This window comes from Bacillus rossius, chromosome 14 (genome assembly GCF_032445375.1).
Source record: "Bacillus rossius redtenbacheri isolate Brsri chromosome 14, Brsri_v3, whole genome shotgun sequence".
Lineage (NCBI taxonomy): Eukaryota > Metazoa > Arthropoda > Insecta > Phasmatodea > Bacillidae > Bacillus > Bacillus rossius.
Window position 1 is genome coordinate 4,555,162 of NC_086341.1, and position 26,559 is coordinate 4,581,720.

The following is a 26,559-nucleotide window of genomic DNA, read 5'->3' on the forward strand; positions in this document are numbered from 1 at the left end:
CTCACCACCCCTACCCCCCCTCCCACATCTCTAAGCCTCAGAGCCAACCCGCGAGCTGTTGACGCTGGTAAGACCGCGGCGAAGAAGAGGGTGGTTTGGGTGGAGAGGGTGTCTAGACTGCCGTATCGCCCCGCGCCGTAATCCAATTACCTTCATGAATATTTTAGGACTCGGTTCGCGGTTCTTGCAACCACTTGCCGCGGGAGAAAGGGTGTAGGGGGGGAGAAGGGGGGGATGCTAAGGCGACGGTCGGGTCTTTTGGTAAGAAAGAGGTCGGGCTGGTTATTCTCCCCCGTCAGGCCGACTTGGGCCTAACATCTCTCGCCGTCAAAAGATCGGGCCAGTCAAAACAACCGACGACGAGCTGATATATGATAATGGAAATGCTACGTTACAAGTTATTTATCTAAACGGTATAGAATTTTTTTTTCCAGCTACAAACCTTTATTAAAAAAAATAATAAAATAAGATTTTACAAATGAAATAGCACTGCACAGAAAAAAAATTTTTCTGTACTTTTACAAAAAAAAATGATTCACCTGGAAACCAGTTGCCAAAAAATGGTTTGTAATACTACGAGAAAGATATTGTAATCTTTTTACATCACGCGGTTATGGTTATTTTTGCATATATGAAAAAAAAACGTTTTTTTCGAGATAATACTGAGTATTTATTACGAAAATTTGGCGCTTCATTTTAAATTTCAATTGTAGATGTTTCATTCAAGCATGAATTATCAAACCATGGAAAATATAACCGAATATTCAAGAATTGGACATTATTTCGTTACGTTGAGCTTATTACCATGAATGAACGGGTAAGAAACCGAACCCAGTATTACTGCGAACGCTATTTTGTACTGACAAAGATTAACCACGGCGTTCTTCCCGGTTTTTCACCTCAATAGTGGTGGAATACTTGTTTGAAACTGTCTCCCATTAGAAATCCCTGTCATAAAAGTTGTTGACAACAAGCCCTTGAAAAAAAAAAACAACACTGTAATAACATTTTTGAAACGAACTGAAATAATTATGTAAATTTACAGATATTTGTAAATTTATACATTTACATGGAAGCAATTGTGTCGCTACAAAAAAAATGTTTGCATTAATACTGGGTTTGAATTCTTGCTCTGGTATTTATGATTTGCGGTTTTTTCTAGTACCTACGTTATTAAAGTTACTCGAAAACCTTTCCCTGACTATCTTTCAAGTGTTAACTACCCACATTAATAAGCATAACAAAATAAGTCACAATGTCGATTACATTTTTCATAGTTTAGTAGAAAATTTATGCTTGTATAAAAACATCAATCTGAATTTAAATTATGTGCCAGAATTATGTGACCAGAATATATTTCATATAAGCAAAAATATCATTAGCAATGGTTTATACAAATTTTGTATATTTTTCTTGTAGTATTACTAACTTTTTCCTGGCAACTTGTTTCCAAAGGAATCTTTTATGAAAGCACAAAAAAATATGTCAGTGAATACAAATTACATTAAAAAAATCTGAAAAATATCGTAAGTTCATTGATTTGGGCTCTAGAGTTAATCATCTATAAACTTGGTTAATTTTTATTATTTTTTTAGTTATTAACGCAATGGAAATTCAGTTTCACTGTTACTTGGGAAGCATGTACACTGATAATCATAGCGAAGAGGAATATGGCACATGATCATATGAGCATTCGCAATTTAGTTTGTCTGAAAATAAATTCATAAAAATCATTGGTTTCTGCAGTCAAGAGGAAACATAAAGACCTTTTCTACAATCATACGAACTGGTCAAACATACTTAGTGAGGTTCCTTTGTAGATAGATCTTTTGGTTGGCTTTATTTAAAAGCTACTAAGAGATAAATAAAAATGGTTAATCTCTTGATTGGATTGTTGTTATGTGCCAATCCTGTGTACAGTTAGTATATTTTTCGATATAAAAGTTATAAATTTAATTATTTCGTATTTTTTATACACTTTACGTAATATTGTTTTTTAAATAAAAATTGTGCTTCATTAGGCTGATGAAATGACTTCCTCTTACTCGTGGAATAATAAAAAATAATTGTAATTTATACTCAGATACATGTTTGATGCATAATAACAATTATGCGTGTAGCAGGAATAAATAATAAGTATTTTGCGGGGTTGTGATGCAAAAAAAAGGTTAACAACACATGATAGTAAATTGTCCCAAAACCTTCTGGCTTGTACCTCATTCGTACATGCCTTTCATTTCAACTTTTCTCACGAGTCTACGTTCTGAAACAATTTGCAAAGCAAACAGACACACACGGGGCGTGGTAAAAAAAAAAAAAACCTGTCAGCCGCAATTTGTAAAACACACAGGTGCCGATCCACCCCCCCGCGCACCCTGAGTTGGCCCAGCCTTTACGCGCGCGCTGCCCCATGTCGCGGCGCTGGGCGGGAATGGTAGGCGGTGGAGGGGGGTAGGGGTTGGTTCGCGCTGCGCTCGCCAGGGGCTCCACCGGCGCCGGCGCCCCGCGCAGCGACGCCCGAGCAGTCGGCGTCGGGCCAGGGCGCGTCGCGTATCAGAGAGCGTCTGGTAGCGACGAGGCACCCCTGCGGAGCGCGCGAGATACCATCCCGCAATGCACCCGCGCACGGCGGGCGGCCTCGTGTAGAGAACCCCCTGGAAGGATCTAGAAGCGCGTAGGAGGTTCCGGGCGGCTCTGGAAGCATGCGGCCGCGGGACGCTGGGGCGGCGTGAAGCGGCGGCGGCGGCGGCGATGCGGCGGCTGTGGTGGCGGCTGTGCGCGGCGCTGTGGCTGTCGGCGGCGGTGCCGGCGGTGGCGGGCTTCAGCTGCGTGTGCAGCCCCGCCGAGTGCGAGGACGTGGGAGAGGCGGACTGCCCCCGCGGGGGCGGCACCGTGTGGGACGCGTGCGGCTGCTGCCGCGTGTGCGCGCGCGTGCTGGACGAGCCGTGCGGCGGTCCGCACGGCTTCCACGGGGCGTGCGCCGCCGGGCTGCTGTGCGTGCTGGCTACGGACCGGCCCGTGCAGGCCGCCGGCTCCGAGGGCATCTGCGTCCGTGAGTAGCCCCTCGCTTCAGCTCTGCTTGCTTTGGTTTAGTAACCACCCGGTAGGGCCTATTCACCCTCACCCGAGTGCACTCACTAGGCTTCAGGTTTCATCTCGGCTTGCCCGCAAGTGCCAAGGTGGTTTAATAACCACCACGGTAGGGCATATTCAATCTCACCAGAGTGTACTCACTAGGCTTCAGGCTTCAACTAGGCTTCAGCCCTGTTTGCCGCAAGATGCAGTGGTCTAGTAACCACCACGGTAGGGCCTATATACTCTCACCCGAGTGCACTCGCTAGGCTTCAGGCTTCGACTAGACTTCAGCCCTGCTTGCCCACAAGTGGCAATGGTTTAGTAACTACCATGGTAGGGCCTATTAATTATCACCCGATGGTACCCGGTAGGCTTCAGGCTTCAACTTCACTAGAATTCAGGCTTCGACTAGGCTTCAGCCCTGCTTGCTGCAAGAAGCAGTGGTTTAGTAACCACCACGATAGGGCATATTAACTCTCACCCGAGTGTACCCGCTAGGCTTCAGGCTTCAACTAGCCTTCAGCCCTGCTTGCCCACAAGCTGCAGTGGTATAGTAACCAGCATGGTAGGGCCTATTCACTCTCAACAGTATATTAAAATGTCATACTAAACATTGGAAAGGTTTACATCTCGCTTGTACATGCATATCAAAAATTTGGCTGACAATTTTTAAACACACGATTTTTATTGTAGGTAAAAAAAAAAAAAACAAATCTTTGAATCATTAAACATGATATGCCTTAAGGGTCATCAATTTCATAGTATCATGATTCGGTGATATTTTACCTTTCATTATGTGAACACTTGAATTAAAATGGTCACTCTTACCCTTCAACATTATATTACACTACAAGTTATAGCAAAAAAAAAGATAAATAAACAAAATTTATTTCTTTGCAAGCCTAGGCAGTATAGACAGGGTGGCTATAGGATCTCCTAAGGCTGATTAATTAATATTAACTTTAATTCAATATAAAATAAAACCTTTTATACCTCGGTAGTTCGAAACAAAACAAACAAAATATAATTGTTTGCACTGCATATTCGTAATATGATTTCCTTAGCATATTTAAAATTCTTTAATTAAAATTCAAACCAACCACAAACAATTTTGCTTGTTAAAGATATATTTTTTTACCAATATTTATTATGAATTTCAGATTAGAATCATCACCGTTTATTCTATTTATGAAATTTCTTTACATACTCCATTCCTGCTTAAACTGTATGTCAAAAGAAATCTCGGTAACGGAAAAAAAGATGAACATGCAAACACACAAGAAAACATGCCAAAATGAGCCGGCGTCAAAGAAGCTAAAAACATAGACAGCACAGACAAATTCCGTGAAATGAATTAGAAAAATATCACAACATGTGACTTAACTAAAGAAAAGGGGGGCGGCAAAACTGACATACTAATTTTTTGCTGTAGGTATGTACTTGAATATCGTGGTGTTGGAACACAAAAAAAAGGAAGGCAGATGAACTCAATTATTTGTATTTAAAGATATGTCTATTTATATATTCAAATATTAAGAAAAAACTGTTTGTTTTCACGTACCATCAAACTTGATATGTCTTAAAAAAAATTGAAAGATTGTAAATAAATCTGTTTATTTTCCATCTAAGTTGAATAAATTTGGAATAGTGTATCTGATATTTGGTGGCGACATGAGGTGTGGTTGTCTGGAAATTTTTTTTAGTTTAGATGGTTTGAAAAAAAAGGGTGGCGCCAAAGATGGTTTCTTGCCCCGAGTGGGAACTTGTTCAGTTAGGTCCCTGCTGACAACAACAGCAAGACAGTTGCAACAAGAACAGTAAATAACGACCTTGGACAACAGAGTGTGCTGCCAAAAATGTTTTTTTTTTTTATAATTAATCTTCCTCATTGAAAGAACCATTCAAAGGACGTGCGTATTTTAATGTTTTTTATTTAATTTTCTAAACTGTATTGGAATGGTGTTGACTGAACAAGTCTGAAGCCATTTTGTTTAGCAAAATTATAATTTCTAGCGATATAAAAAAACTGTATATTGCCAGACACTATACACTCTGGAATGCCATGAACACTTAATTTTTTTTTCTTAAATCTGTAATCACTGCAGCCTATGACACTGATGGTAGTTACATACTAACTTCACCTCAGGCCATTTTTAGTATTCATCTACAAGTATCAAAAACATCTTTTTTTTTTTGGGAGGCCAAGTATCATACTTTACCTTTGGTGGATTTGCTCTTAAGAGGCCACTCCAGTGTTTCAGGGGCACTACGCAACCCGCGTTAACCTCTTAAGATTCAATGCTATTTTCATTTTGCTTATAACTAATTAACTAATATAGATTTTCAAATGATGCTTGCTTGATATGTAAGACAACGATGCTCTTATCAAAGCCCCTTTCTTCAAAAACGTGCAAAAATTATGGTTTTATACTAATATTTACTAATATGCATAAGTGTATTGTCTAGGTTTGAACCATAATTTATGCACGTTTTTGAAGAAAGGGGACTTTGATAAGAGCATCGTTGTCTTACATATCAAGCAAGCATCATTTCGAAATCTATATTAGTTAGTTATAAGCAAAATGAAACACTGGAGTGGCCTCTTAAGCTCTGGCATTCACAACACTACCCCACAAGCTGTTCGATGTCGTGATGGGAGGATGTCGAGTGTCGTGGTTCGCGAGAAAGCCTGGGACCAGTTTGCTGTGCCGCTCCTCTGGTCGCCTGGCCTCGTTAAATCCTGGCGAGCCGCGTGCTCCGAGCACCTGTGCTCAACAACTTCCGTTTCAAAACTTCCGCCTTGCTCGAGCGTAAACCCCCTCCCCCCTCACCTCCTCCCCCGGCCCACTATCGGGGGGTAAAAACAGGGGGTTGTCTGTGAAGTAGGTTTACGGACGGATAATTTCACGTGATAACGTCATAAGAAAACATCGATTAAACAAATTGCATACTTTTTTTTTTAATTTTCAAATATCATTTACAATTTTTTTTTTGCAAAATTTAATTTAAATTATTATGTTTAAAATATAATCACGAACAATTAGTTTAAAAAAAGCCCGTCTTTAACCTGTTTGATATTATGGAAGATTTTCTCGCATAGGTGGTCGGCCGGTTCTTGCACATACGCTCGGCTCGCGGGCAGTCCGTGACATTTTTTTTTTCGTGCGTGCAGCCGGTTGTTCATCGATTCATGAGACGTTATCACGTCAAAAACTTTTGTTCGCGGGTGGTTGAAATTCGTAAGAAATATTTTAACTTTTAACTTTCATAAATCTTAAATCTTTATGCCACGCACAGGTCTCCGAGAGCGGAAACAGGAATTTCATTTCGAGGGATGAAAAAAATAGGGGGACGGGGGGGACGGAATAGGACCACTTTTTCCAGCTTTTTGCTTTCAAATTCTTTCCTACAATTTGTGGGATTTTTTTTTTAAAGGAATTGATGTGGAGTTGTATCCCCCTAATTCCGCATTGCGTACGTCCCTGCTTCTTATTTCTATAACAGACGTCAGTGAAGAATCCAGTTGGGCGGTGACAAGGAAGTAGGGCAAGGGGGGGGGGGGATATGAACTCCTCACACACGAAGAAAGAGGTTCTTTTCGAAAAATAAAATATTAACCTCCATTTTTTTTTCTGTTTTGAGAAGAGGATGCTCTTCACTCACATAATTTCTTAAGTCACTCCGAGAGGAACTTAAAAAAACACAGTAAAGAATAAATTTCCAATGTAACTTTCTTTTATTTGAAACGAAATAAAGTTTGCGCTTGTGCGCTCAAAATAAATAAATAATTTTATAGAATTCTGCAAAGTTAATTCTTTCTCGCTTCTGTCTACGCGCGTTAAATTTTTTTTTTTCTTTTCCGATGTCTTGTTTGCGTCCGCGACTTTTATATTCCTGTTCGTTTAGCGGGAGACGACCCCCTCCTCACTAAAGCCCGTTCCGCAGTGACACGGAGACGTATTTGACGTAACAGAGTTTCCATATTTTTTACCTGTTACAGTTGTGACATAGATATATATATATATAAAAAAAACACTAGCGTATTCGAAGGCAACGTTTGTGACAAAATTTCAAATTCATCGGTTAAGAACTTTCGTATATTTTTTTGTTTTTGAACGAACATTTATATAAATTTTTATTTATATATAATTATGTAAATTCTGACCGCGCTATGATCTAGGAGCATATGTATATATATATATATATATATATATATATATATATTTATTTATTTAAAAAAAAAATTTCCGTGAGTTTTGAAATTGCAAGCATCATTGGCTGGCAGTTGTTGCATGTCCCGCGCGTGCTCCGATTGGCAGTCGCCGACGGTGCGATGTCCCTGGAAGAGCCGGCCCCGCTGTCCGCGCTGATGTAGTCCCCTGCGCCCCTGGCGGCCGAGGGGGGAAGTGGGGTTGCGAGGGGAGGCGGTGGTCACCCCCACCCCCCCACCCCCCCAGAGGCCGGCCCCTGGGAGTCCCGCAAGCCGCAGTGCGAAGCGCGTCTCCGCGCGCGCGCAAATTAAAACGTTCTCCCGGTCCCCGGTGGTCGGCTGCTGGGGGAGGGGGGGGGGGGTTGTGTGTGTGGTTTACGTCACCTCTTTTCCTCGCGCCCGACCTAGTTCGCTGCACGACCCACGCTCAGGATTAATAAGCAGGAGGCGGGATGTTCCCGGACGTTTGTCCAAACGACAATACACACACACACTCTCTCACACACACAGTACACACACGCACACACACCTACACACACGTTGTTTTGGCGTGAAGTGGTCTCTATTCAGCGGTCAAGGGTTCGAGAAATCCCAAGTTTTTAAACGCAAATTGGTACATAAACTTTTTTTTTTTTTTAAAGAAACCTTTTTACGAATATAGTACGTGATTTATGAAAAAAAAAAAAATGTTGAAAATACTGTGGCGAAAAAAAAAAAATATCATTAAAAATGTTTGAGTTTTATAATGTATAATTATAAGTTTGAAAATTCGTGAAATAAATATAAAATAAACAATACAATAAACATTAAGGGAACAAAAGGAAATATCCACAAATACAGTAAAATAAATTAACGTTCTATAGCTTCATATGAATAGGAATCGTCTGATGTGGTATCGTGGCAAACACCTTTCTCTGATTCGTCTTCCGAATCTTCCTCCTCGCTATTTAAAACAAGAAAAAAAAAATATTAAATCTTTCAAGTAGTGTTTCACCTCCTCAGTTAAGTTAATAATGTTTTTCTGCGGAAGTTGACGAGCGGAAGTGACGACGGGCTCCGGAGAGAGCAACTTCCTGCGAGATAAGTCCTCAATATTTAATATTTTACTTGTTTTTCTGGTGAAAAATTGTCTGTGGTTCCGAACATCTTTGTTCCTGGCTTCCTGTGCCTTTTTCAGACACTTGTACAAGAGACAAGATGGAATGTATTTTCTACCTAATCAATGGACTGTGTGCTAGCATTTTATGAACTGTCAGCGCCAGTTGGCACCGGCAGTATTTTTTATAACATGAAGAGAGAGTATTTAAACAATATGCTTCGAAAGTATTAATTTTAATTTCTCTTCCACAGGATAGTGCGAACAATATGACTATAAAAAATAGTTTTATTGATTCCTGGTCCACACTAGTCGCTTCAGATACCGTACTTGTGTCAGTGGAAAACCACCTAGCAATGTTTCCGTAGCTAGTTGAACCTAAACTTCGTTTCGGGCGATCTGTTTTAGGTGCATATGTATTTTCCTCTAATTTCTTAAGTACACGCTTTTTCTTTTTTGCTCTCGAACTTCGGGAAACAATTTGATCCCTGCGCACTTTTGTTTTCGTACCTCAAATAAAATATTTTTTAAAATTAAAATGTAATAAAATATTAAAAAAATAAAAACATAAATGTAAATGTATTTTACCTAGTACATAACAAATGGCTAAAACAAAATTCTACAAATTGTATGCAGGCATGTAGGGTCGATATTACATTCTCTAAAATGCCTTCATCCGTAGGGTTGGTATGATTCCAAAATGGCGGACGTCTTGTTGTTTGGGCATTGTGACGTTCTGGTGCCTGCTAAGGAAGACAAAACTTTCCCGTTTATAACTGTCAATTGCGTTTTAAAGTCTATTTCTACTCATCTGACTTTAAATGGTACCAATTCCTTAATTTGGGGCTGTTACACGTTGCTACTCTGAAGTGATAAAATGTGTTATCTTCTTTATAAAGTGAAGCTTTATAGGACGACAAAAGCGGACGAAGATTTTTCCCAAATGGCACCATTTTCTCCTACAAGTTTTAGAGGCACAAGTGAAGAAACAAAAACGCTATCGTCCCTTGATTCCTCTTCTTCCCAGCGTGGTTTATATTCTGATTGCCCCAAGGAGCCATAAAACCTCAATTTGCATATTAAATTATATTTTGCCTGAAAATGTTCACCGACAGTTTCGACGATTCTGCCAGTAATGTGGTTCAGTGAATCCTTCAGTGAAACTTCGCAGCAGCTTTCGCTAGCAATGATATTATTTGGATAGGCCAGCTGTTTGGCTTCAATTATTATATATTTTATGTAGTTAAGGCATGTATCTGCACTTTTTTTTGCAGATGTTCGTTTATTTTGCTTCAACGAGAAAATGGGTTTTTAATTTATTTCTTCTAATTTTAATTTGCCGGATAAATTCTTAGAAGAGCCAGGACTTTCACTTGAGAAAAGCTTAACGCAACTTGATTCAGCACGTTTCCGGTTCTTCGTGGTCCGTTAGAGATTATTTTTGGCTGCTTGAGGAATTGTAAGTCCGTCGGCTTCACCTTTCATAATTTCCTTTTTTTTATTTGGTTCGTTCTATAGCTTCTTAGAACATTTTCTTTTGGAACGACCACGTTTCAATTAACTATAGTAAAAAGCGCATTCTCTTCTCTCGTCTCACTGAAGGCAGACAAAATGTATTCAACATCCAACCATAACTTATGTGTTTGCTCGAATCTTGCCTTTGGGCGTTAGGATTTCTTTCTATTTACTTATATACAAATAATAAAAGTCATATGTAGAGACTCGGAAATTTCGCGGATTCTTCTGGTCTTAGGGTAGAATTAAAAGTCATAGGTTTGCTTAACCCAGGTTTGCTTTCCTATTGGTTGATTTACCATCGATAAGTTTTTTATCATTGCTAATTGACTCTAACTAATTAGCATACTTCACTCCTAGCTGGGCATCGTTGGCTAAAGGCCTTAGAGGGGGGGGGGTGGTCTAAATAACTGCGGTACATTAATGGCCATAGTGAGAGATTGTGAAGGTTTGCATTCTAACTTGCGACTAAATGAATGCGCGAAATTTCCGTATCTCTAGTCATATGCTCCCCAGTTCATTCGTTTCACAGGTCAACAGCCAATGAACAGGTGACTTTCGCCCAAGAACACAAGGGACTGTAGATCCTATCCTTGATGTCATTGAACCCGGAAAATATTCTTCCAAGCCCCCTAGTGTTCGTGCCTATCATTCCGCAATAAATACAGACTCCGGAAATTTTGCGTACTTATTAATTTTTCTTCAGGCTAAAATTAAAATAACCTATTTATACTCTAACCACATCCTAATTACTGAATTATTACTGTAGAGTTCGATATGATTCCGGCCACTCTACTGCTAACTAGTATGTGGTTGGCCGGCTCACAGTAGTAGAGTAGATTGCTACTGTCATAGTCTAAATAACTTACAAGAGCTATTAGATTATGTTCAGGAAATACACTTTTATCACAGAAGAAATATAGTCTTATATGAATACTTATATTTTATATAATATTAAATTGTTGGTATTTAATACTAGCTTCAGTACCCAGCGTTGCCCGGGCTGAACACAGGGTGAAGGGGAACTGTCTTCTTAATTTGAATGTCAAGTGTGCAAAATAATTTATATCACTTTCAGATCCCGAAAGACGTTGTTCTGCCAGTTTATAGTTATTTACCTGGTCTGTATGTAATCTAGACTCTATAAAGCAATATAGAATAAAAAACCTGAAAAATAAGGGATTACTAATATTGAAAAGATTCAATTATCTAGCTAATGCTCGGCATGCATTACAATGCATCATTCAGTTTTGTTTTGTAATATGTTTGAAGTAGTTACACATATACAAATAATCTATCCATGTCTCTAAATATATATTTATCTCTATCTACATATATAGTCCTATATATCTATGTATCTCTCTATCTGTATTTATCTCTTTATATCTACATATATACCTCACACTATCTCTATGTATTCTATATGAGGGTACTGATTGCTTCGTTGTTAATATCACACGGGTGTTTTTTACTTGTATGGGAAAATTAAGAATGATAAGGCATCTAGTGCATGGCAACAATGTTAATAGGCAATAGGAAATAAACTTTTAGCGCCTGCGGCATTGTCAACACACACTTCGTACGTGTACTGCATGTTGTATCTAACCCCCTCCAACGCAATTGATTCTAAATTGGACTATTAGTAAGGATCCTAATGTTATTGATAATATAATATAGCCTATAGCCTTCCTCGATAAATGTACTATCCAACACTGAAAGAATTTTTCAAATCGGACCAGTGGTTCCTGAGATTAGCGCGTTCAAACAAACAAACAAACAAACAAACAAACTCTTCAGCTTTATAATATTATTATAGATAAACTGGTTTTACCTGTTTGGTTTCAACTTTGATGTAACAAACATTGTTATTTGCATATAATTTTTATGATGTAATAACATTTTATGAAGTTTCTTAGAAAAACCTGTAATAATAATCCTGGAAAAAAAACTTGTAATGTGATTTTGCCAATAGAGTAGCCACATTGGACTAGTGCGCTTTGTCAGAATATCTTAATCACTATCAGTTGTGATCCAATCATTAGAGACCGGAAAAATTCGCGGATTCATTTCGTGATAGTCTAGAATACAAAAAAAACGTTTGCCTTTTAACCGCATCAGTGATTGGCCCACGGTTTATCTGAATGATACTCTGCCAATGAAAAACCTTTCAACAAAAGAAGTATCGAATCACGAGCATCACAGTTAACATGTGTCACGAGTCAGTAGCCAATGAGCAGGTGTAATTTACCAGAGCGCATAGAGGATCACGGAGTCTATCCTATAGGTAGAGACCGGAAAAATTCGCGGATTCATTTCGTGATAGGCTAGAATCCAAATACGTTTGCCTTTTTACCGCATCAGTGATTGGGCCACAGTTTTTCTGAATGACACTCGGCAAATGAAAAACCTTCAAAAAAAAGAAGTATCGAATCACTAGCGATCCTCCATGATTAGAGGCATGCAGATTTCGCGAAAAGATTTCGAGACTAGATGAAAGTAAAAAAACACTGTAGCACCGTCGGTGTTTCGTGATTGGGTGAATTTCTCCCAGGTACATACCGATTGTAACAACACCAATCACATTGATTCAGTGCGGAAGCAAACGCGTCCTGAGTGGCTCGGTCAAACAAGGCAACGACTTCCCTCGCAGACGGCCGCCAATCACAAGGAAGAAACCGCTTGCGTTAGTATAACCTGTTGCAGTCTAAAAGGCGTTAAAATTTATTCGCGAAAAATGCCTGCGCCTATCCATGATCCTCTATGCACGCGGGAAAATTACTTTTACTCATTTGCTACTGACTCGCGACACATGTTAACTGGGCCGTGAATTTTCTCGTTACCGAGGTTAGATTTTACACATCTCTGGCGAGTACTGAAAGACTCGTTCAACAATTTGTCTTTTCTACCCTCTCCTTACTCAGTTAATTATGCAGAGAATGGCTGTCACGACATTGTTCACCCACGAATAAGAATCGTTCAGCAGGCCTTTAACCGTCATTAACTCACAGCTTCACTTGGTAACTGACTTTTATTATCTTTTAGGCATGGTTGTGAAGCCAGTAATAGGCGTCTGTCTTTCACAGAGTAAAGTTTCCGTGGAAAAGATATCTCTCAAAATATGTAGTAGCTCATTATTAGGAAGGTTTATTACCCGCAGGAAAATTACACTATTTATAACAGGGTGTGCAAAGGTCACTAAATTCACGAGTGTCACAAACCAGCAACGAAACTGAACAATTGGCCACAGAAATTCAGTAAAATAAATAATCGCTAAATATACAGCAAAGTCAATAAAAATCACGATTCTGAAATTTTCCAGCATCTTTTACTAAATAGCAATTTGTTTTATCGACGACTTACAACCATCTTCCTTTCGTTTTGTTATATTTAGAACGTGATTTTCAGAGTGTTCGTTTTTTTTTAACGAGTCACAAAGAATTAATTCTCCCCGGCAACAATGTTTCTGAGAGTAGAGCGGCCGGTAGAGTATACCTGCACGCCTCGTGTCCAGAGCGAGCCCCGAGCAGCCCGCACTCGTGCGACGGGGCCAGCTCGCACGGGGAATGTTTCAAGAGACCGCGAGTTAGAGACCACAGAAGGTTCGGAACCTCTCGACTGCGGTTCGACGGCCTCGCGAGCCAATAAGGAGCGCGGACCGGTTTTAATTCAGCGAATTCATTCCGGCGCCTGAAAGCGCACTTCAGGGACCTTCAGAACGATCGAGCTGTCGGCGCGGAGAGCGAGCTCACTTCTCGCAGCTGCTTCTTGCTGGCTCGAGGGCCGTCCAGCGCCGCGTCCAATCACAGAGCTCCAAAACGAACCCCCACTCCTTCTCCCTCCCGCCAACTCGAGAGCTTCGTACACAAAGAGAACACGTTTCAGTCGAGAGAGAACTCCCAAAAAACACCTCATTGAAAGCTTATTCAGACTTTAACGTCAAAAAAAAACATTGGAGCTGCGCTTGGAAATGAGAATTACGTCGTGCGAATAATAAGAATTTTACTGAGGCCCGCACTTAATAACATTTATACACTTGTATTTGGTTAGTGTGAGGTTGTGTTAAGCATAATGTAGATAGTGCATTTAAATGTAAACAAATGAATTTAATTTTAGTTGCTCTGTTATAAAATACACAAAATATTAAATAATTCTGTACTAGCACGCATTTGGATACTTTACAGGAGTTATGAAGGGCACAGAACATAAAGTATAGTCTTTTCCAAATTAATCCAATACAATTTTACTAAATTGACTGTGAAAATACAAAGAAAATTATCACCAAAAATATTTAAGTTTATTAGGTTCTAAACGTCCGGTTAGCTCGTTCAACCAGAGAACACAAATCTCTCTTTTACAAAGGACCTCTGAGGTCTCGAGTATCCTGACTTTCTTTATGTTGTATTTTTTACTGAAATAATTTAATTTTGGTAATGCAATGTTGTTACCTGTAATCAGTCGAATCTACACTGGTGTCTTTCTATTTAAACTAAATAAAGTTCTCAAAACCTCAAATACCATCAAATCCTTAGTATGCGAAAGATTCGATATTCGTGGAAAAGATTCGGAAAAAAAATAGAAATAAAAAGTAAATAAAAAATCCAATACTGATAACCTCTGAAGTTTACTAGGTCATTTTTTCCCCTTCATACCTAACCTGTTACCATTCCCCAATATATTATAATTTAAACGTGTGATTATATAAATAAAATTACAATATTAACTGAAACTTAGTTTGTAAAAAAAAATGGCAGAATGTTTAAACACCATTGTTAATATATATAAAATTTTGGACCCTTGACACGTAGACTCGGAATCGAGTGGTATATTCGAGGTATTCTCTATTCGTAATCGAGGGGTACATTCGAGGTACTCTCTATTCGGAATCGAGTGGTATATTCGAGGTACTCTCTATTCGGAATCGAGTGGTATATTCGAGATATTCTCTATTCGTAATCGAGGGGTACATTCGAGGTACTCTCTATTCGGAATCGAGCGGTATATTCGATGTACTCTCTATTCGGAATCGAGTGGTATATTCGATGTACTCTCTATTTGGAATCGAGTGGTATATTCGAGGTGCTCTCTATTCGGAATCGAGGGATATATTTGAGGTACTCTATATTCGGAATCGAGTGGTATATTCGAGGTGCTCTCTATTCGTATTCGAGGGAAAAAGGGATTCGAACCGTCACTGGTTCGAACCCAGCTCGCTCCGACCTCAACGCGTGTCTAGTCGACGCCCGCGCACGGGACATTATCGGCCGTGTGATGTCGTAGCGGGGGCGCGCACACTCGCGGAGTGGCTGGCCGGATATCCGGCCCGCGCCATCACTCTGGATTTGTGGTGGCGGTGGGGAGGGGGATAGAGGGGGTTAGAGGGGATATACAGCCCCCCCCCCCCCGCGGGGCGAGGCAACATGTAGACGAACAGCCTCCCGGGCAATCACTTCCACTTCCGCCGCAAACTGCTCTTTACTACCCGCGGATAAGGCGACTAAAAAAAAAAATAGCTTATGCGTTGGGGAAGAAGGGGGGGCAGGGGTTTTTGTGGGAAGAGCCCTTATTCCTCCTTCTCCTCCTCACACATTTCCACCCAGAAAGAAGGGGCGCAACACAACGCCCCCTCGCGCAAACAGGCGATGTATCTCACTCCCGGACTGATTTCTTCCCTCTTCTTTAACTTCGCAACTCTTTGTTAGCCCTGGGGCGCGGGGGTTCTCCATCAGTCTCTTCCAGGGGGGGGGGGGGGGGGGAGGGGGGGGGCGTGGAGCCCGGCTCTCAGAGGGGATTTAACCACCCTCACCCACCCCCTACCACCCTCTCTACACGCCCCGAGGATACACACTGTCGCTACACCGCGCAAGCTGAGATGTGGCGGTCGTAAAGCCGCGCCACTCATGGCGGTAGGGAGAGGGAGGGGGAGAGAAAAAGAAGGGGGGAAGTTGACCGCAGAATGTGGTCGTCCTCGGGGGATAAGGACGTCGCGCGCAGATGGAGGACCGTCGTCGCAGACCCTCCTTCAAACTCCGGCGTCACGACGCTAGCGACGATAACCGGGGACTCCCCTCCGCCATCAACCATCAAGGACCAGCAGCCGTAGCTTCTCGTCGTGATTGTACTGCGGCGAGCCCGTATCCGCCACGTCTCCTGATTGCCTGATCTGCAGAGACCAGTAGTGTGTTACGGCCTCGTGTTTCGTGGTCGGCTTGGGTTTTGTTCCAGAGGCCCCCCCCCCCCCGCCCCCCCCCCCCCCCCTCCCGGCAAATCTCGGCCGTCCACTGCGGTGGCAATAAGCGCGGCTCTGAATGGCCTGGCCGGAAAAAAAGAAGGGACAATGGCTTCTCTTGCAGACAGACCGCCAATCATAAAGGAGGCGTATCTTATTGCAATCTAAGGAACGGTCAGATTTTTACGCGGAGTACTGTTACAAGATAAATCCTTGGAGACTCAGTTGCCAACGATATTACTTGTAAAATTACAAGGCATAGATTCGAACCAAATTACAAATGATACTCTTGTATTTTGGTGTTATTCTGTAAGGTGTTTGGGGGTCCTCTTGGCTTTAGATCCTTTGCTCTAGGTCGCCATTTTGTTGCAGATGTATTTAATATTAACGTTTTAAAAAATATATTCATAAAACATTATTATCGCAGTGGTTGGTTTGTTTTTAACGGAGGGAAGCTGTTGCTCATGTTAATGTTGAGAAGCAGAGATATTAGCCTCTAGGCTAAATAATCAGTAAAAAAAGCAAGGATAGCAATCAGAATAAATTGTTGTTTCAAAGCATGCTTTAAAGCCTCTGGTAAGCTATAGTACTAGTTTTGTGCTTCAGCATGCAACTATTTTTTTTTGCCATGCAATATTGAAAAAAAAAGATATATATTATTCTGTACTAAAAGTAAATAAAACCATAATATTTAGTTCAGCAAAACTTCTTAATGCTCGGAAATCATAAATATTTATATTAATATATTACTTTATTACAAATGTGCACGGGAAGCCTGCGTCTGCTGTCTCTCTCTCTCTCTCTCTCTCTCTCTCTCTCAGGTCCGGAAGGGTTGTTGATGGAGAAGGGGGTGGCACCATCCCCTAAGCTTTCCCCGAACATTCCTCCCCCAGCCGTTTGATGCATGACTCCGACACGACCGGAATTCGCAAGAGACAACCCCTCCCCACACTCCCCTGGGTCCAGACATCTGGTTGCATCCCATCATAACCCCCCCCCCTTTCACCACCCCCCCTTGAGGGCACTAGCGGTCCCCGTGTCGTGCCCGTACAGTGAACAAACACACACACACACACACACTCACAACACAAGTGATACACAGTGAGTCGAGCCTCCCGCTTACCGTGCCAAGACGTGCATCACTGTGTAGTAAAAAAAAATTGGTTGTCTGTAAAGTCGGTTTACGGACGATAGTTTAACGTGACAACGTCATAACAAGAACATTGATGAAATGTTTGCATACTTTTATGAATAAAATTGGAATCATTTTTATTGAATTATCACTATTTTGTATGGATACAAAGAAGGAGTGAAATGAAATCTACAATTTATTTGATAAATTTACTTTTATTTGAACTTATTAATTCAAATATGTTTATTACTTTAACGAAGAGATTATTTTAACTATAACTTTTATACATGTTTGCTATTTAACTTCTTCCAATCTGTGTTATTCTGTTAAGGATAGGACGATGATAGGAAAAGTAGGAAACGAATGGGAGTGTTTCAAGTTTAATGTGCCTCGAAACTGTCAAATCGATGGTTGTTCCAATCGAGTGGAAGAGAGATAGATGCGGCGCAAGCGTACAATGAGCGTAACGGGACACAGCATAACGGGACAATGTGCGTAACGGGACACTTTTCGTGCGTGCAGCCGGCGTTCATCGATTTATTAGACGTTGTCACGTCAAAAATTGTATAACTTCTGACACGTGTACTTAAGTACATCACTCAATCATTTTGTGTAACATCTTAGCTCTCGGTATACGGCATTTGGTAGGAGTAATTTCGTGAATGGAACGGAATACGCACGGAACGGAAATGTGTAACCGCGGTGCTGCCATCTGTAGCGGATGGCGCGAACCAAAGTTCACAAAGACGCAGGGAAACTTTATAGTATTAACTGATTAATGAATTTTAAAAAAATCCATTGGCGTGAATTTAATAATAAACATTGTCGAATATCAGGTCCAATGCCGGTGCTTCATTTTTTTTCTTCAAATCTTTTCTGCTTTTATCGGAGCCAGCCGTTACGTTAAAAATATTAAAAATTTTCTGTCTGTAGATCGAATGATTCGATAGTCGACGAGGCTGCTCCGGCAACTAATCCTAACGGCGTTTGCAGAAACTACTTGTGATTTCGCGTCGAAGGAAAACGCAATTGAAAACACAATTTTTTTTTGTATATAAATTAACAAGGCCCCGGCATTATTTCGAAGAATCCTGCGTTCGATTTTCGTGTCGCGAGTTTTTGCGTACCATTGAGTGTGTTTGCAAAACGGGAACACGTGAATTATTTTTTTTTTTCTTCTCGTTTGCCGAGGTTAGACTTTAACACGTCTCTGGCGAGTACTGGAAACACCAGCTCGCCTATTTTTTATCCCCCCCCCCCCCACCTCTTTCACGGGGATAACTAACTCCCATGGTCATAATGCATGTAAAAAAAAAAAAAGAAAGAAAGAAAGAAAGAAAAAAAATTGTTCGTTCGCGGGAACGTGGAACAGGCGCACCAGGTCGGAAGGCGAGGCCTGAGTTACGTCACCAATCTGCGTGTGGGTTCGCGCTTTTGGTGCCTTCGCGCCGCCGAGCGAATAGAGGCGGTTACGAGAAAACGCGGGAAAAAAAATAGTAGCACCAGTAAAAAAAAAAAGGAAAAGAGTTCCCGTGTGACGGTCTGTTTTTTTTTTTTTTTTTTTTTTTTGAGATGACAAAGGTGAAGCGTGGGGGTGAAAAGGGGAGGAGGGGTTTGAAACATATGACAGCTCACGCAAGGGCTGAGAAGGAAGTCACGAGCTGGTCCGTGTGGACGGGTTGAAGAGGGGAACGGCGGGGGAGGAGAAGAAGTTATGTCGCCGAAGGGACGCCAGACGCCAGTGGTTTCCAGTGCGGCGGCTGCTCGCGTTGGATGACGGAGTTGACGCGCCGGTAATGCGGTTCGGCTGTGATTCACGGGGGCCGCTCTCCGGGTCGCGGCGTTCCGTTCCGTTCCGTCTCGTCCCGTTCCGTTCCGTTCCGCGCACGAGAACGTGTCCGCGAGTTTTATGAAGAAGAAGAAGAAAATATTATAAAAATCTGAGAAATTGGCGAAGGGGAAAAATATATATGCGGGGGGTAAGATATTACGCAAAAACGCTACCCAGCCAAGCACAGAAGAACCATGTTACGTAATAACCTCGAAAATTTGTAGTGAGTAATTGACAATATTTTACGTTAAGCTATTTGTTAGATCTGCAGTGTGCTGAAACGGACGCACACATTTATTTTTTACTTCATTGATATTTTTTATTAACGCTTCGATTATCCCCCCCCCCCCCTTTTCACACAATATTGTGTTTTTTTTTTTTTTTTTTTTTAACTAAAGGTGACTATTTAATAACTACTCATTGCTGAGACCCCTCTAGGGAGTATTGAAGTGTTCCACGTATTTATTCATTTACAGTTTTATTAAGAGAATAAACATTTTTTTTTAATTTTTTTATTAAAAAGAATAAACTTATTTACAGTTTTATTCATTTAAAAGTTTTTGGAACTTTGATTTAATTATTAACGCTTGTTTCGCGCGACTGCTGCGTGTGTCGCTGCGATGTGACGTCATCTTAGCAGCGCACCAATGGGCGGCGACATTTCAAAATTCAGGAACTTTTGATCGGTTTGAAATCCTAACGATTTTTCCGTGTTCGGTCGCCATGATGCGTAGATGCAGCAGGGAAAGCACCGCTTAAACAGTGAAATACTAGCTGGAAAATAGTAGTATCCGTCAAATATATCATGGTCAGGGAAAACTATAAAGTGTTTTAAGCTAGTTACATAGGGAATAATCATACGGTGTTGTGCGTGAGAGTGTTTTTCTGATACTGAAGAAATCAACCGTAAGTACCTATCCTGCCTATGCATATCCAGTATAGTGATGACATGTAACACCTTAAGGCGTAGTTAAAAATCTCCACGTCCGATTTCAACAACTTAAGATTTTTTTTTACAAACTATACAACGCCTCTAGGGAGTATTGGAAGTGTTCTCCGTATTATTTATTTACAGTTTTATTTAAAATAAAAGAGAAAAACGTTGTCGGTTATTTTTTAGTTTAAAAGTTTTGGAACTTTGATTTAATTATTAACGTTTGCTTCGTGCGTTTGATGAATATGTCGCTGTAATGTGACGTCATCTATTTAATTATTAAATTATTTAACTTTTTAATTGAGAGTGAAATATATTTATTTCCAAAAATTCATATAAATAGCATTCAGGACAATCGCAACTCAGTGGTTTTGTGAGTACGAACTTGTGCTTACCACTGAAATAAACTAGTCGGAACTGTTGAAATGAAAACATTTATTGAATTATTCCGTTTTGTCGCAATATAAACTTATAATAATTTATAAATTACGAACATTTGTAATATTAATGTGCCCAACGTCAATCCTGTTAATTATCAAACTTAAAAGCAGTGCAGTTCTATGCTGTCTGGATCTGATAAATAGTATTTAAAATTCTTTTGTAAAAGTTTATTCAAGAGTTTGTCAAAGAGATATCGATACTCAGAGTGTATATACTAATGCCTATTCACCATTACACAACAAGTTTAATAATTTTTATCCACCTATCTCACGCAGAATATGTAATCTTTCGTTTAACTATCTTAAATATATTGTTATTGTTATGTTTATTTCCCCTACTTGTAATAACAATTTTGGATATTCTAAAGTTATGCTATTTTGAATTGATTATCACGCACACAGTGCATAAGAGTATCAACTGCACACATCTTTTGTACACGTACATAAAATAGTCTTCCCAACGAGAGGCCTAAACATATACTTAACTTACAGCAGACATATTCAGAAGTAAGAATTATTTGATTTTGTCGCTAAAATATTAAATTACCCTAGTGTTTTTTTGTTATCATTTCATGAATATTTTGTGAAAAGCGCAGATAGTGAGACATCTATTCATCGAAAACAACCATTGTGCTACGACATTTAGTTTTACAGATACATTTTTTTTTTCTTATTTTGATACTTATTATCAAAACCTACATTTTTAAGTATAAAACATTTTTGTAAATACTAAACCATTTGCTTGATTTCAGCATCAATTTTTTCCACAGTATTTTAAGATATGTAAAATCATTTTGAAAAAAATAAAAACTTTGAAAAATTTGTTTACATAAGAAATTATTATTTTTTTACATTCTGAAAAATATGGGAGGAAACAATGAAGTGTGTTTGCAGGTTTAAACATGTAAATAGATGTGTTGTAGAGTAAGCTAGCTATACTTTATGGACACCATTACATAGCTGGTTGTACAAGCTACTGATTGGTGCCTTTACGGTCTCGCTAGCTCTATCGACAAAATTTCTTATGTAAACAAATTTTTTGAACTTTTTTATTTTTTCGAAAAATAAAATTACTGGAAAAATAATTGATACTGAAATCAACCAATTAGTTTAGTGTCCAAACAATTCTGATACTTAAAAATTTTAATTTTTTATAATAATTGTCGAAAATTTAAAAAAAAAATGGTATCTTGGAAACTAAATGTCGCATCGCAATGTTTTTTTTTTTTTGGATAGATAGATGTCTCATGATCTGCACCATTCATAAAATATTCACGAAATGATAACTATAAAAAATAACAAAATAAAGAGGTTAGTTTAGCCTGTGGTCTGAATCATTTGTTAGGCACTGGCTTCATGTGGACGCAACTGCCTGTGTACACAAGCCAGTGACGTGAAAATTCACAAAACCAGTCAACTGTCCAGAGGGGTTAATTTAGTACAGTAGCTTCCTGTGATTGACCCAGCGTATAGAATATATTATGATAGTATAGAGTAGTATAATAATAGTTATTCCTACTGCAGGATACAGAATGTGTCGGTTACGGTGTACGCCATCTCGGAATTTCGACATCACAGCCGACATCTTGGATAATCCTTGACCTTGATCTTGACTCTGAATGACCTTAAATCTAGCTGCCATTTTGGATCCTATAAAATTCCGTCATTTACATTCTAAAAAATTCAGTCATTTCGGCCGCCATATTGAAAATCTTTCAAAATTATTAAAATATATATTGGGGACGGGGAGGGGGAGGAAATTGAAAAAAAAGTCATTGGGTCAGGAATCCTCGGTTCGAACCCAATGAGTGAAAAGTATAATAATTCTTCCTCCGTGGTTTCACAAGCAGACTGACTCCCGCTACTACTAGCTACCGTAGCATATATATTACTTCAACCAGTGTGACGACATATATTGGTTGCTGCTATATTTTTTTTTGCTGTCTGTTAAAGTGCACTATGTTTTTTTACCTGCTATCACGGGGTGCAGTCGTAGCGTCAGCTGTTGTAGCGTCCGCCAACTTGTCGGCTATCTTAGTTTCCATCTAGAAAATTTTTGAAAAAATTATAAATTTTATTTTCAAACAAAATTACGTATTAATATGTTGATTCGAGGGATTCCAGAGATTTGTTCAATCCTTGGTATGTGCAGAAAAATAATTTTACTCTATATAAGTAAATTAATATATATATTTAGAAACACACACACACTTAGGTAATGATTTATAAAATTAAATATGATCTCACTTAATGAACACAGATTCGTGTAACAATAAAAAAAGGTCGAGTCTATGATATTAATCCTAAGTTAGTTATCTAGAAATAATAAAACCACACAGGAAAAAAAATACTAATTATAAATTGTATTATTCTACAAGTACAGGAAAGTATTGACCCTTCAGCGTAGTATCTGCTGCTCATGGCTTGGAAGCAAGGTGGGATACCCATTTGTAAACATGAGATCGTCCATTTCTTCGTTTGAGAATATTTTTTCACCAAATATGTGTCCTTGACTGAATCCCTTTCGCATAGAGACCACCGCGAATGTTATTTTTGTTCGCACTATGTTCAAATGAAAGTCATACAACATCGCGCTTTCGGCCGCTCATGAATTAATATTTAATATTTTTAATTTTAGAGGATTATTTAGCTGGGTTTGATTTAAAACTTATTCAGATTATTTAAATAATAATATCGTGATTAGTTTATAATTTTTTGTTCCTGTAATTCACAATAAATATTAATGACCAAACGTTTTATTGTTATTAGAGTAGAACTAGATATTTCATTAAAAAATTATGATATTATATTTAAAATGACATCATTTAATAAAACCATTTGATTTTTTATAAAAAAAAATTGGTTCGAACCATGGTTTAAACAGTGTTTCAAATAATTGTGGTTTGAATCAGCCAACCCTGCAACATAACACATTGGAAAGAGAGAGAGAGAGAGAGAGAGAGTAAATTCACACTGCAAACTAATGACGAGAGATGCTACACTTGCATCCACTTTGCACCCCATCCGCCCGCAGCTACTTTCTGCATGGGACCCGTCGGTTTTGTTTGATAGCGTTCTCTAGTCACGCCGCTACGCACAGTGGTTCAAGGTGAAAATATGATAATTAATGAACATAAGACAGTTGCTGCGGGACAATAAATTTTCACAACAAAGGGCGGGGGTGCTCTGAGCATGAAACAGGAACGCGCCAATTTTCTCCGGTGCTCTTGACTGTCGTTAAGGGGGTGCCTCCCATTTCAGGTCATGATTTTATATTTATATTAATCACTGATCAACTTTTAGACTTTTTCAATTGTTTAACTTTCACGAAATGAAAAAAATATACACAGCTCATTACTTTTTGCATGATTAGCTGCCAAAGTTACATTTTTAACGTTTTTGGGTTGTACAAATATGGAGAATTAAATTTATTGCAGAACTGAAACTTTTTAGGTTTAACTGTAATGCCACTAGCTGCTTCATGATACGGTTTGCATTTACATCACAAAACCTCATTTCATGTTTTTTGGCTGTAAACATCGTAACAAATTTTGAGAATTTTGAAATGCCAGGTAAAATTGATTAATATTTTCTTAACGAAATTCAAAACTATTTCTTGAAGTAGCCAGTGGCATTTCAGTTAAACCTAAAAAGTTTCAATTCTGCAATAAATTAAATTCTCCATATTTGTACAACCCAAAAATGTTAAAAAAATGTAACTTTGGCAGCTGATTATGCAAAAAAGTATGCGCTGTATATATTTTTCATTTCGTGAAAGTTAAACAATTGAAAAAGTCTATAAGTTGATCAGTGATTAATAGAGACCTGTAAAATTCGCGGATTCATTTCGCGATAGGATAGAGTCCAAATACTTTTGACATTATTTTGCTTCAGTGATTGGGCCACAGTTTATCTGAAGGACTCTGGGCCAATGAAAAATCTTCAACAGAAGAATTAGCGAATCACTAGCGTCACAGTCAACAGGTGTTACGAGTCGGTAACCAATCAGCAGACGCAATTTGCACGAGTGCGTAGAGGATCACGGAGTCTATCCTTTATGGATTTGAAATATCGATTTTTACAGGTCTCTAGTGATTAATATAAATATAAATATCATGACCTGAAATGTGAAAGGCACCCCCCTTAATGACGTTGTTCCGAATAACAAGGGAAGGTAGGAGTTTTTTTTCGCGGAACGCCAGCCGAGGAGTCATTTGATTCTCGGTATCCGGGTCGGGTTTTGACTTGTGCGGCCGGGAAGGAGGGGTGGTGGGAGGGGTAGGGAGGGGGTGGGAGGGGGGAGGGAGGGGGTGGGAGGGGGGAGGGATGGCGGAGGGAGGGGGGAGGGAAGAATGGTTCCCTCGGGATGAGAAAGGAACTCACGTGACCCGCGCCGATCATCCCACTCGGGAAATCTGATTTCCGAGAGAGAGAGAGAAGCGTGGGAGAAAATGAGGGTTGGGACAGGGAAGGAATATAACCGACATTATAGTTACCGTTATACGCCAACCGTGACTCCCTTCACGGCGACTGGAGGTGGATGTTTCCTCTCAGCCGTCAGAGTCAACTGCAGACTATCACACTGCAATATTTTCTTTCTTTTTTTTTTTGTAAATGTACCAGAAAATTAATGTAAAATGGTTAATGTGAAATCACAGATATTTTTAAATTTATGTAAATTTACATGGAAAAAAAAAGAACTGCATCGCTACAAAACACTGTTAGCAGTAATACTGGGTTCGGATACTCGCCCGCCGGGCATTTCTGCTTTGTTGTTGTTCCAGTACCTCCAATAGTTAAAAGTTATTTGAAAACCGTTCCCTGAATAGCTTTCCAGAATTAACTACTGTGCAATTTACTAAGGATAATAAAACAAAATGAAGTCAAATTGTTGAATATTCGACTATCCTTTCCGTGGTAAAAAAAAAACGCTTGAATGAAACATCAATTAAAATTTAAAATTATGGCCCAGTTTTAGTTATAAATACTCAGTATTGTCTCGAAAAAAAAACATATTAAATATACATGCAAAAATAACCATGGTCATGTGTTGTAAAGAGTTACAATATCTTTCTTGTAGCATTGCAAACTATTTTTTTCTTCCCAACTGGATTCCAAAGGAATCTTTTGTAAAAGAACAGAAAAAAAAAATTTCTGCGCAGAACGAGGATTAGAATTTTTTTGTTACAATGTAGCAAACACATTTTGCTGTATCTTACTCTCGTTTTATTAAAAAATTTCCGTGGCTTTACTTCCACCCCCCCCCCCTTCTCTTCCACTGGCCCCTCTCTCACCCTTCTAACCGATACAAGTGGCTGTTGTGCTGACTTCATCCAGTCTGTGCCACACGCAGTACAAGTTACATTCGAGAGTTTCTTTTGCAGTAGCTTCCGTAGAAACCCAATCAGCGAGTAAACAAATGTGATAGTAGTTATTTATCTCTCCTCGCACTACGCCACAGCTAGAAAACTGCTGTGTACCACAACGTCGAAATACAGTAACGCCGAAAAATGTTGCTGCTTGGAGAGGGGGGGGGGGGGGGGGGGGGGGGCACAGGAGCAAAATGAAAAACAACTAAATGAATGTGTGTGTTTCTTAAATGTATATTAACGCCGAAATACCACAACCTAACCAAACCTAGGCTAGCCTAACGTAACCTAACCTAACCTAACCTTACCTTACCTTACCTAACCTAACCTTTGTGGCAGTCCTGCAATGACATTTTTCGGCGCTAATGTATTTCGGCGTTGTGGTGATTCGGCGTTGTGGTACACAGCAGTTTTATAGCTGTCGGCGTTGTAGACAATTTGGCATTCGGCGTTATGGTTTTCGGCGTTATTGTACGTTCGGTGTTGTGGTATTTTGGCGTTGTGGTGCGTCCGCATAGTTTACTGGGGGAGAGTTGGTAGTTCGTGGCTTGTTGCTCCTTGAGACTAATGTGCACGTACTACTCTTATTAGTTGTGTGGCATCAAGGGTCGGAAAAGGGGGGGGGGGGGTGTGTTGCGGACTCCTACCTTCCAGGATTTCAAAGAAAAGAAACACAAGCAAAATACAACGAGAAAACTGAAGCAACTTATAGCTTCATAAGTTTAGAGAGA

At 39.6% G+C, this 26,559-nt stretch overlaps 1 protein-coding gene across 1 annotated transcript in view; it reads left to right on the plus strand.

The window, feature by feature from the left end:
- The first annotated feature begins 805 nt into the window (after window positions 1-805).
- LOC134538996 (cysteine-rich motor neuron 1 protein) overlaps window positions 806-26,559 on the plus strand; it is a 47,561-nt gene continuing 21,807 nt past the window's right edge. The window contains exons 1-2 of the mRNA XM_063380658.1: window positions 806-817; window positions 2,647-3,052. Of these exons, the coding sequence (XP_063236728.1) occupies window positions 806-817; window positions 2,647-3,052 (418 nt within the window). The remainder of the gene's footprint in view (window positions 818-2,646; window positions 3,053-26,559) is intronic.